We start from the raw sequence: 13,357 nt of genomic DNA, 5'->3' as shown, positions 1-13,357 counted from the left end.
TTCTAAATAATATCCAGTTCACGTGTGACATACATATATCATTTCCTATGAAAGATGCCGGCTTTGTCAGTTGAAAGGAGACTGGACCTCGGCCAAGAAAGGAAATGCTGTCATGAATTGCGAGTTGACTCTAACTTTATAAGGTTAGATATTTTGTTCACAACTTCACATTTGTTTGCGAAAAGATGAAAAATTATCTTAATAGATCAGTCATTTTTTATTTACTTTTCGTATTGTGCTTCCAAGAAATTTGGTAGATTCATCAATTACTAAAAATCAACTGGTCGATAGAACTACATCATTGAACCCTGTATAAGGAATGTCCAAAATCATGGCAATTAGTACCAATCATTCATCAACTCCCCTTATATATATATATATATACCCATAAGGGGTTTTGCTAGTAGTTGCCACGTTTGGCATGCGGATTGGCAACCGCGGTCAGGCTTTAGAGATGTTTTAAGAAGGACGCTGCTGCTCATCCCTCGCCGAATTTTATAACGATTTGATATTAGTGACTAGATTCTAGGTCAAAAACATAAATTTACGGATATCTATATAATACACAGAAGAGGGAAAGAAGGATCAATGATATTTACAATCTGACGTCAAGTACGAAAGGAGTACCTTCTAGTTATATTTAATATTAAAGTTGCAATGTTCTTTGTGACTGAAATCGGAGATTAAATTTATATTTTTTGATAAGAGTTTCATTGAAAAAATATTTTTGTCTATATTTTTTCAGATTTGTTTTTAATTTTCATAAGAATGTGTATTTTAAAATTTTCGTTCAATAGTTTAAATATCGATAAAAAGTCGATTTTGTTTTTTTTATTACTATTGTATTTCACAATAAAATATGTTAGAATCTAAGTAATAGCTGTGATGATGATGATGATGATGATGAGTAAAATATAATTATTAGAATATAAGGGAACTATCGATCCTGCCCGGTTTCGCATGCAGATAGAATTTTAAAATAATATATAGTCTGTGTTACCTACTCGCTTATAATATAGTTTTTTATATGCGAAAGAATTTTGACATCGTTTTTGAGATTATCCATTACAAACAAACAATCAAATCTTTTCTCTTTGTAATACTCGTATTAGTACAGATTATTTAATTGACAAGCTTCGGCAATGAAATGGAGTCGACAACATTTACAACGTTTTACTTGTATTTTTCATACAAATCCCTGTTATCCTTGTAAATCTCGGTGTAGGTAATTCTGAATCATTGTATTACTGTCGTAACATTTTTGTGTCTCTCTGATTTACAATATCGTTTTACATGTGTGTTCTAGCTGTTTTATTATCAAATTTTGCACTTGGTTTGTTTCTTTTTATTACAGCGTTTATTCATAATATAATAAATACTGTATTATATTTTTAGACATTTATGAAGTATACTTATTCGATCCAAAATAGGTACATCAATTTAAAAACCGATCAATTTTTCATAAGAAATAAGAGTAAAATACTTGAAATATGAAAATGATTTTGGATTTTTTTTTATGCAATTTAGAATGACAAAGAAGCTGACGGCCTACTTGATAGAAAGTGGTAACTATCGCCTATAGACAAGTACAGTCCCATGGACATATCAGAGTATACTGTTTCGCCCATGATGGGGTATCAAGGGCGAAACAGAATGCGTTGCTATTCCTGAGGACTAAGGCGTTATACCTCTGTACTCTGTAAATTCACTGTCATATCACACATACACATCTGTAAAACCAAAACACATTCATACAAAAACAACTATTTCACAGCAGAAACACGAATGGGACCCAAGCAAACGACTTTTGTAGAAAGTCTCTCCTTAGTAATATTCCATACAAATATATTATTTAGTAGATATTTTTTTCATTTCGTACGTTCATTGTTTTACACGTAATTAGGCTGTTTCTTGGATGGCTGTCGTAAGAGGCGACTAAGGGAACTTAATGTTCAGAGATGGGCGGCAGCGTAATTCTTAATACATGATCAAATTCTAACTGCGGTTGTCAACCCGCTTGCCAAACGTGACTACTACGAGCAAACTTCCCGGGGGAGGATTTTGTTCAGCAGTGAACAGATAACGATACGTACGACAGAGTTATATAATAATAGTGATGTTTCTTAGACAACATTTTTAGAATAATGAATACACCTATTCATATAGGATACCATGAATATAGATGATGTTAACCAATTTTTAACAGATAGTATAATTTTTATTAACACAGTTAAAGTTGAAAAAATAAAAAAAATCTTTTGTACCTAATATATGTGGATCAATATCTATAACCATTCCAAATTTTATGTCGATAGCAAGAATTGATAAAATATAGCACTGTGAGAGATGGATGGACGGACGGATGGAAAAAGTCGTAAGGAATCATTTGTACCTTTTTTGCTGTTGAATCCGAAAAAATGGCTCATCGATGTGCTTATACGATTCTTAGTTTTATAGAAGAATTTCTCAATAGGTGACGTACAATAGGCAAGAGATAGTATCAAATTATGTAGATTAAAAAAAGCTGGAGATCACAATGATCTTGTTGGAAGGTATTGACTGAGGCATATATTCAAGAGTGAATAAAAGTAGTCTAATGAGGAGTCGAATAAAAGATTCTAATTCCATGTAATAATTATGTATTAAAAATACGTTTTAAGTTTAATTTTTATTGAAATTTGTCAAATGAAATGAAGAAAATCTCAATTGAATAATTAAAAAAATAATCGTATCAGTTCATTATGTTTCCATTATGATTCATGACAGCCAGTTTCAAGAGAATTGTGTAAGCGAGTACGTTGTACAGTTAGGGTTTCCAATTTCTTCATAACATTATTCAACTTTTCTTCTAGTTCCGTTTTCCCACTGAAAAAAAAAGAAGTATGAATTAAATTTATTAATAAAAGAAAACGTAGCAAAGGAGAAGAAGGTAATCTGCCAAATTTTTAATTTCCATGATCTGTACATAACTATTTATTACAATACAATGTAAATGATCCCCATCAAATTTATAGAGGAGAATAGATTCTTGTTTATCATGTAAACATTTCCTTAGTATCATAAATATGTAAATCTTTAACATTGGCCTTACATTAATCGTGCACTATCTGCACACAGAATGGCTTATACCACTTTACCGTAGGAATTTTGTAAAATGCTTTCTTAATCATCATATCAACTTTTAACTGTTTACTGCTGAACATAAGCCTTCCGCTTGCGGGGTTTTGCCAGTAATTGCCATGCTTGGCAGGCGGATTGGCAACCATAGTTAGGCTTTGGACATGTTTTGAGAGGGACGCCGCTTTCTATCTTTCGCCCTCCCTTAGTCGCCTCCTTCGATACCCACGGAAAAAGAAAGGGTGGCTTATTCTATACTGAGACCACACGGCAATCCTTTCTTAACGTTCACTAACTTTATAACACGAGTTGGTATGTAGAGTTGCACAAATTTCAGAAAGTTCTATACAAATTATTATAAATGTATTCTTTACTTTTAGTTTTTAATATTTGTTTTATTTGATATATGAAATGAAATTTAGTTATTATCATTCTATACATATTTTTATGTAAATTTCATTAATCTGACTCAACTCATAAATTATAAAGATAAATAATTTAATTAACTAGGTATACATTTTGAAGATATATTATATCATTATTAACATCTTTTGAATATAATTAGAACATATTAGTAGTAAATATATTGGTCATATATTTACATTATTTCAAGTATATTTTCCGGAACGTCAGAACGCAAAGATTCGAGCTGGTTTCTTAATTCTTCAGCCACAAGTTGACGGTTCTTTATTTCGTTTTCCAACTCTGTAATTTCATCTTCGACTTCGTTCATCTTATTTTTTGTTTCTATTTCATTCTAATAAAATAAAATGTTCGGTTTAACTTCCAAATAATAAAGGTATCTCCAAAATTTATAATTATAATTAAATAATGTTTACTTATTACTACCTAAACTAAAAAAAAAAATATAAAAATGTTCATAAATTTACTGTCATAGATAACGTAGCTTTTTTTTGCTTTGTTTCGAGTAACTGAGAGTATATGAAACATGAATATAATATCAATTTTAAAATATATAATATGTTTGTACATAATAGTAATTACGTAAGTTTTCATCCTCGAAGAAAGGTTTTTAAAAATATGTTCTATAAATAACGCTGATAAAATAACTATATGCCTGCCTGCATAAAGCTAAGCCAAATTGCAAAATTTATCTCTAAAATTGACTGAAATGAAATTGAATCCGGGACATTATTTGCACAAAACAATGCGCTACAGATGTCGCCATTTAATTATTTTTAAATTTGTACCTTGAAATGCAATTTTATTATCTTATATTAACTAAAATATTTTTATTATGAACTTGTATATTGCCTGACATTAAATAAGTAAAAAAATCCTTGGAATTTAAACCTTGAAATTCCAAGATAACGGTTATTTTTGAGAAGGTAAAGTAAAAGAACGTTGGAAATAATCATGAATAAATGCCACTTGAGACCAATGGGTCTCAAATGGCCTTTATTATTCATTAAATGTAATAAAATTCGCTATTTGATGTACTTACGCTATTATATATAAATGTTGCTTTTATTATTTTTATGTGACAAAGTGCGCATAGTGATTATTTATCGTTATTATTTATTGTCGGATCGAGCTGTATCATACCGGAAGGTATCATTTTTCATCCTACCATTTGAAATTTCATCTTATCATTTTCAAATTATTATTCTATTTTTATGTACAGATAGATTTATTAAGAGATTCCATAAATAAATATAGTAAAATTTGACTTACATAATAATTAGAAGTTGTTCTGAATCTATTTGCCATTGCACGTAGTGAATCCTCGTAATTGCATCTGAAAGATATAATAGATATAGGTGTATTTTAAATTATTATAATTATATGATAAATGTAAGAAGATTACAGAGGAAAATATATAGGTTCTTATATCAACAATTCTACCGAGGAAATTGGGTTATGAATTACAAAGTATATACTTTTTCATTGGAAATGCAATCATCACATTTAAATGTTTCTTGAATCTACCTACACAAAAACGAACAAAACATAAAATGCATGCATTTGAAATCTTCGTCTGTGGGTTTGTATTTATCTTTGGCATTATAAATATCCTAAATCTACTTTGAAAATATTCCAAAAGAAAATAATGCGTTTTATTATAGAACTTATTGAAAAAATAACCTAGTTTTGTTACACTAATATTAGAAAGTTTATTTATAGAAAGTAATCTCTAGAACTACTGAACCAATGTTAAAAAATATTTTACCAGTAGAATGCTACATTATACTTGAGTGAATATAATATTCACCAAAAATATTTTTCTTTAGTACGTCTATACAAAAATAGGCGACACTATATCTATGTTTTAAAGATAACAGGAAATCTCTATATATGTGTATAAAATACAGATATGTAGTGCTAAACATTCTCATGGGTTAATTCAGAATTCCAGAAAACCAATAAATTATGCTACCAAACAATAGCAAAACAACAAACATAATATACTAAGAAATCTAAACAATTAATATATACAGTCAATAGATATTAGCAGCGAACAAGAAATAAAATAAACATTTACTAAATCCTAAATACTGCGTACTAAAAACCATACAAGATAGTTCTATTATAAGTAAATAAACCAGAGGGAGACTGTACAAAAGTCGATTGTTTGGGTACCTCTGTTCCATTCGTGTTTCTACCGTGAAGCAGTTGTGTTTGCATGGCTGTGTTTCGGTTTGAAAGGTGGGATATGGCGTGAATTTACAGGGTACGGAGGAATATCACCCGAGTCCTCAGGAATGGCAACGCATGGGGGGGGGGGGGTATCATGGGCGAAACAGTATATTCTGTTATGTCCATGGTACTGATCATGTCTGTAGGCGACGGTTACCATTTTTCATCAGGTGGGCCGTCAGTTTCTTTGCTATTCTAAGTTGCATAAAAAAAAAAAGAAAAAATGTACGACGACTAGTGAAGTGGGCACGGGTCAGCTACCTAATAATAAAGCGAAACATTTAATTAATTCAACTATTATTGAAATAAAGCAGACTATTGTTAAAAAAAAAAGAAGAATTGTTGGTTTCTTTTTACCCCTGTTTTTTACTGATTCTATTTTATATCTACTTTTTACATATATAATTTATCAAGTTTTTGAAAATAAATTATAATAAAATGTGAATTCTATCATTCCTAGCAATTGTCATCTAAGTTAACATTAATATATATGTAAAAACGTGACATTCATTATTAGTCCGAGCATGTAGGAAAAATATTACTGAAACCTATATAATATTGTAGGACGCTTAAACTAATATAATGATTAAATAATGATTAGATAGACCATGTAATATTTGATAAAGCAGTGAAGTTTCCTAAACAGTGTTTAAATAAAGCATTTGTTCTTGTTCCTATTGCTTATAAAGAGAGATATATTTATTAAATATACAAGTCTAAAATTCTCAAGATGTTACTTTGTATATTCTTGAAATTTTATAACATTGTTTAAAATATAAAGATAATGAAATTCTATAGCAGTAGCTATTTTTTCTTTAAACAGCAACCGCCACTAATAATTTAATAAAACGCGGTACGACTACGAGACGGTAGGATTTGTAAGTTTATGTTAGAAAATTGAAATAATTAGATTTCATAACACTAAAAAGTAACTTCAATCTATATTACATTTTATATGTATATATTAAATTTGCTTTTTATTAAAATAAATGTCTTCAACATTGCGAGAATCGACAATAATGCGAAAAGAGAATTTCTTTTTAATAATTTTGTAATCCTTATAAATTACAGTAGTATTGACCCTTGTTATATACAAGGTTTAGCTACACGTTAGTGAACTGCTAATGCAAGTGTTCATGGTTTGCGGTGACCATTTAGTATCAGGCAGACCGTAAGTATGATTTCTTCTTACAATGTTGCCATCCTTAGTATATTGTACATGTGAAAGTGAGTTTGTTTTTTGTTTATTACCTCTTGTTACTTAAACAACTTGTGTCGTAAGAGGCGACTAAGAGAACTTAATGGTCGAGTCATGGGCAGGAGCGTCCCTCTTAAAACATCACCTAACTGGTTGCTAACGCGCTTGCCATGCGTGACAACTACTGGTAAAATCCCTATTATGGGGAAGTTCTATGTTCAGCAGTGGTCAGATAATGGCTGATATGATAATGAAATTTCTTTCATAGTATTTATGAGTACTGAAAATGTTGCTATGATTCTTCGCAGTAACGATTTAAAAATTTTAGTATTTAATAAATTTTAACGTCATCATTAAAAGTGCTCCCAAACGCCTAATTGCAAAAATAATCCATGTAGATAAAATTACGTGGACAGACGTATTTAAGTTACACTAAGATAATTTTCTTAAAACACACATTTGCAATTCCATTTCTTGTTCCTCGCGTTTCAATAAATCAACGAGATCGCTGCGCTTTCCTCTCGCTGTTTCCAGCGCTGTAGTTATGTCGTCACATTGTCGTTTAAGCTGCATACGCCTCGCTGTTAATTTCACTGTGTAAAAATACAATGGATTTAAATTATATCTAATTTCATAAAGAAATTTTACTTAAGTCTGTAGAGGTGTGTAGACGTGGACTTGATGATATTTATATATAAATTTAGAAGGAGTGAAAGAAAGAAAGATTTAGTACGAGATTGTATAATGAATAATATTTACAGTAAATAAATTCAGATATAATAAGTCGCGATACAAAATATAGTTCCGTAAAATTGCTAAGACAAGAAGATTGTAAAGAACGTCACTATTTCTTTTTCTGTAACTATGTAGGATTGAAAGAAGTTGGTAGCCTACAAGTCCTTAAAAAAATATTTCGAAATACATAAAAATATATAAATTATACGAAATTATAAAAAATACGGAAAAGTAGTGATACGGAAAATTCGGTTTTAAATTGGAAAAAAATTGTGGCAGGTCTTTTAATTAAATGGGCCATCAGTTTGTTTGTCATTATTAATTTTGTAAATAACACTATGTGGAGTTTATTATTTATAGTGATAGCTAGTAACATAATAAAGTAACATTGAAAAGATCACCTGGTGTTTAGGTGTCAATATGTTTAGCAAATATATGAGTACCAACTGCAAAATTGTGTACTACCAGTACATTAATAGAAAACGCTAATCCTTTTTATTACAGTTAGCTAACTTCTAACGTACGAGTATATTTTGATTCCCTATTTTCCAAGTGATTAGCCATTATTGAAGTATATATCCAGTAGAGTATATGAGCTGTATATTAATATAATACAATTTGAATAATATTTCGTTTAGCTACTGAACTGGAACTAGTTAGTTGCTTACAACGCTAAGTTACAAAGTAAATATCTGTTCCTAAGGTAAAGTGCTCTCTAATAATATGTGCATTTATAATTGCATCTATGCTAATATTATAGCGGGAAAGGCATTGTTGGTAATAAGGAGGTTGGTTCTTATTGCTAGCAAAATACCCTATCAGGTCGACCTTCACGCGGTCTCCCCTGGTAATCAACGTGGTTAATTTAAGTGAATTTATTACAATGGGCTATCTGCCCTAACTTTTTTTTCACCTATCATCATTTGCTAGCATATACTAATAGCGCAAGTGGAATTTAAATTTCATTTACACCTATTAAAACATATTAAAAAGAAGAAAGATTAAATTTTTTGTATGTAAAGAACAAACTCGAATATAACTTAGCCGATTTTTAAAACTCCTTCATCTTTAGAAACCTGTATTATAATAAGTGAAAAACATGGACTGTATTTTATTTTAAAAAACCGTGCAAAGCTGGGGAGGGTCGGTTTTTTTTTAATAGGTGAAAATGGAATGGTAGCGTTTACGCCGACGGGGCACCAGTGAAGGGTGGTCGATGAAAATGAAAACAGGCCAATTAGCCTATCATGATGAATTCATCAAGAAATAACCATGATAGTTTCCAGGGAGAACCGCGTGGAGGTCGACCTGGTTAGACATATTGCTAGCAATGGGATTCTCAATCTCCATTACTAACAATCCCTTTCACCCCTGGAGAGGATCGGTTGTGAGTGATAGGATAAGTATACTTTGAGGGTATGCTAAATTATTTTATTACATAGTATATCTTGTAGTCGAGAATAAGTAGGTAGACATACGATTTGTGTTCATAATATTTATTAAAAAAATATTTAAACTTATTAATTAAGTGCTTCGTTCGTTAATAATTCCCTTTTGCCCGTTTTTTGTTATTAGGTGAAAATAGATGTAATTGAATATGTAAATTCCTTAGAAAAATACGTGATTATATGCATATACATACCGTTTTTTTGATTCAGCCTTTCCGATTCAGAGTTTAAAGAGCGTGCTATTCGCAACGCGGTCATTGTATCGCGATATTTTTGTTCATTTTCTGCGTCCAATTCCGGCAATGCAGAATTCTAGAAAATTCATAATAAGTAAATTTCTTTTATATTAGTCATAAAAAATATATTTAAGGATATGATTCTTTAACTTACTTGTACAACTATATCATCTTCAATTTTTTCTAAATTCGATTTCAATAAACATATTTCAATTTGTTGCTCTTCCGGAGAAAACATAGTAGAACCAATTTTCGATCTGGGTTACAGGAAAAATATATTAAATTAATTAATATATTTTTACTTAGATTTTTCAAATAAAATAAATAACTATTGCAGGATTCAGATAATAAAAGATTAAATAATCGTTTAACCACACATTGAATGACATTAAATTTAGGCCACGTGTTACTTTTTTAATAAAGCATTTGTGTAAAATCTATGTAACCAGTTCATTTGAAATTGAATTTGAAAATTTTAGACTACAAAGTAACTAAGTACTACATTATAGGTCCATAGATTGTGAAGGGTTCGTTGGATAAAACAATAAAAATATGAGATACTGAATAAAGATATATAATATTGTTCCCTAGTACAAAAATAGATGTTTTAAAAGGTAATGACGTTTCTCTAATAAAACAAAATACACATTGATATAACAAGAAAAATAAATAAGTTCTATTTTTAAATGTATCAAATAAAACCTCAACATACTCCCCCCTTGCGATAATATCGCAAAACAGACAGACAGACAAAAAACTACATATCATATAAAATTACAATTCTTACAACAATACAAATCTAGACGGTTAGGTATTTTGACCAAACGACCAGTGCGTATGACACGAGGCAATGGCTCAAAAATTTTACTTATAGGATCGACACTGTGTGTATTGCTCTTAATTTCTGCAAATTCGCCTGATTCAACCTTTAACGCATACAACCACTGTATAGGCCTTATACACTCACCCTTAGCAGTTTTTACTTTAGCAACTTGAAGACATCCATCAATACCTGGATATATCTCTAAAATTACTCCTAATGACCAATACAAACATTTAATATTATCACATCCGACCAAAATAACATCTCCAATTTTATATGTGTGATTCTTATCTTTACATCCCCTTTGAATCAGAGTGATAAATATTCATTTCCAAAACGCTGTTTTAAATCGCCACTTAATTTTTTTATATATCGCCACCGAGATGCTAAGATATTGCCATTCAACTGACTTAGGTTATTTTCATTTTCATTTTCATCGACTTTTAGGAACGTTGCGGGTGGCAAGGTTATTAAACTTTCTGAACTTTTCGCTATATATGTCAATTTCTTCGAATTGATTATATTTTCTATCTCACATAAGATTGTATTGAGTTCACAATAACTTTGTGATGCTTTCCCAAGTATTCTGCATAAAATGTCTTTGAGAGTCCTCACCATTCTCTCCCAAAACCCTCCCCACCACGGCGCAGAAGGTGGCATGAAACGCCATTCGATTTTCTGAGTGAGGGTCTGAGAAGAAACCTCTTGCCAATTAATCTCATTTATAATATGTGTAGCACCTCTAAAGTTTGTCCCATTATCACTATAAATTAACTTAACTGCACCTCTTCTAACTAAAAACTTTCTTAAAGCTAGAAGGAAATCCTCATTAATTTGTATAGTATTCTTGAAAAAATTATCTATCTCTTCTTCGCGTTTGATGAGACTTTTCTCTTGTGCGTTATTTTTTATGTCTAACGTTTCTAAATTCCAAAAGTCTTCTACACTATATGAACAAGTCAGAACACTTACAGATTCTAAAGAGCAATACACACCAACCGCGGGCCCTTGTACAGTCCAACCAAGTTTAGTTTCTGTTGCAAAAAGATAGTCATCTACACGTACTGATCGTCCAGTTAACAGGGTACCTAGAAAATCAGAACCAATTAGTAAATCTATTTTAGAAACATCATCTATAGAATCTGTAACAACAACACCTTTATCATTTAATATAGACAAAATATTACTACCCTTTTTAATACGGGGTATATCACTACATATCGTATTTTGTTCATATGCTCTAACATAACATTCATATGTGTCATCTAAACTTCTGACATTTAAATTATAAATTCTGTACATTTTTTTTTGTGTCGTAGCTCCACCAAACAAATTTTGACTCATTTCTTTCATACCACATGCTTTTAATTTCAGTCTAGAAGCAACATCTTTAGTAACAAATGTTTGTTGGGCACCACTATCCAGAAGAACTCTTACTGTGATATTCTCATCTCCATTGCAGATTTTTACTCTCAGAGTTTGTAATAAAACTGTTTTATTATTTGAAAGATCACTCTGATTTAGTACCGACTGAGATTCTTGTGACGTACTAGCAATGGTAGTGCCTGCAATCGACTTTTTTATATCATTGCACATTAATGGAAAATGTCTTTTGGTGCAGATAACACATTTAGGATACTTCCTACATCGCTTGGCAGAATGTCCAATGTTAAGACATATATAACAAGCATTCTTCGATTTTAAAAATTCTTTTCGCTCTTCTAAATTTTTACCAATTGCACTAGCACATTCTGAGCTAGTATGTGACAGTCTATCGCACCAAATACAAGTTTTTTCCTTACGATCGTATTGGTTACCTTCACCTAATCTTTTCTTAGTATCTTTATTATGCGTCGTGTTTAAACATGCAGCAGAAGATATATTAAAATCTTGTCTACAATAGTTATCTATACCTTTGAAGCGAGATAAACGTATTCTTTCTTCTGACTCGACTTCCGACTTGACAAAATTCAATAGTCTAGATAATGGACTAAATTTTTCATTACCTCTATCATTTGCCTGAGATCTGTTCCACGCCTTCAACGTCTCTTCTGGTAAAGCAGATTCTACTAACGGCAATAAAAATGCGGAATATTTTTCTTGGGTTACTCCCATAGATTCTAGTGCTAATATTTGTGTCGTCAGAGAATCATATAATCTACGAATTGATCCCTTCTGTACACCTTTAGCTTGCGCCAGAACAAGATTGAGTAATTGCCTCACATAGTATTCTATTATCATTTCGTCTTTTGCAAATCGATATTTAAGTTGCTCTATAGCAATACTATAATTCTCACCTGATGGTGGGAAACTTTCTAAAAATTCTCTAGCTACCGACCCTACTTCCATGCATTGGAGCAGATAGTGAAATTTGTCATCATCATCAATCTGGTCATCCATATGTATCTTTTTGAACTGAGACCAGAATTTTAACCACGTTTTTATCTCACCATTATATCTGGGTAACTCCAACCTGGGTAGTTTAAAGTGTCGGTTACCATTGGTTCTCAACGACAACTGCTCTGCCTCCATTTCTTTAACAGTAGATTTTGCAGAAGAAATAAAAGTTTTACTTGCCTTTTGTTTCAACATATAATAACGTGATTCGTAGACATCCGCTTCTACAATATCTTTGTCGAATGTCTCTTCATCACGACTGTCATCGTCGAGCCAAATACTTACAACTTTATTTTGTACTAGAGTGAGGTCTTCAAACAACTTATTCAGTTTTTCAAACTCGGCTGGAATAAATTCGTCGCAACTATCCAAAAGCTTTTCCAGTTTTTGAGCACATAATGTAAATTTGCGACGAGCTAATGTTCTCTCTGCCTTTGCTCTATCCATATTTATCTGCACGGTCACCAGTATGTGAAGGGTTCGTTGGATAAAACAATAAAAATATGAGATACTGAATAAAGATATATAATATTGTTCCCTAGTACAAAAATAGATGTTTTAAAAGGTAATGACGTTTCTCTAATAAACAAAATACTCAATTGACATAACAAGAAAAATAAATAAATTCTATCTTTAAAAATAACTTAAATAAAACCTCAACATACTCCCCCCTTGCGATGATTGCAGGTTCGAGTCCTGTCACGGTCGCCAGTATGTGAAGGGTTCGTTGGATAAAACAATAAAA

General features: G+C 31.1%; 2 protein-coding genes across 3 annotated transcripts; both read right to left on the bottom strand.

Annotated features, from left to right (window-relative positions):
* Positions 1–2,731: 2,731 nt before the first annotated feature.
* On the bottom strand, positions 2,732–9,786 carry LOC113509884 (structural maintenance of chromosomes protein 2-like). Of its 2 annotated transcripts, XM_026893311.3 has the most exons (6): positions 9,547–9,786; positions 9,351–9,468; positions 7,431–7,566; positions 4,813–4,876; positions 3,720–3,874; positions 2,732–2,865 (listed from the first exon to the last, which is right to left on the bottom strand). In XM_026893311.3, the coding sequence occupies exons 1-6, from the start codon at positions 9,628–9,630 to the stop codon at positions 2,751–2,753; spliced, it is 672 nt and encodes a 223-aa protein (XP_026749112.2). In that variant the 5' UTR covers positions 9,631–9,786; the 3' UTR covers positions 2,732–2,750. The 2 variants fall into 2 exon arrangements, with proteins under 2 accessions (XP_026749112.2, XP_052755308.1); XM_052899348.1 differs by lacking the exon at positions 3,720–3,874.
* Positions 9,787–10,524: 738 nt separating this feature from the next.
* LOC128201704 (uncharacterized) lies at positions 10,525–13,059 on the bottom strand. Its single transcript, XM_052899409.1, has one exon. The coding sequence runs from the start codon at positions 13,057–13,059 to the stop codon at positions 10,525–10,527; it is 2,535 nt and encodes an 844-aa protein (XP_052755369.1).
* Between the last annotated feature and the right edge of the window lie 298 nt (positions 13,060–13,357).

Source organism: Galleria mellonella, unplaced genomic scaffold (genome assembly GCF_026898425.1).
Source record: "Galleria mellonella isolate WM207_F2 unplaced genomic scaffold, CSIRO_AGI_GalMel_v1 utg57, whole genome shotgun sequence".
Taxonomy (NCBI): Eukaryota; Metazoa; Arthropoda; class Insecta; order Lepidoptera; family Pyralidae; genus Galleria; species Galleria mellonella.
This window is presented reverse-complemented; position numbering and strand designations above follow the sequence as displayed.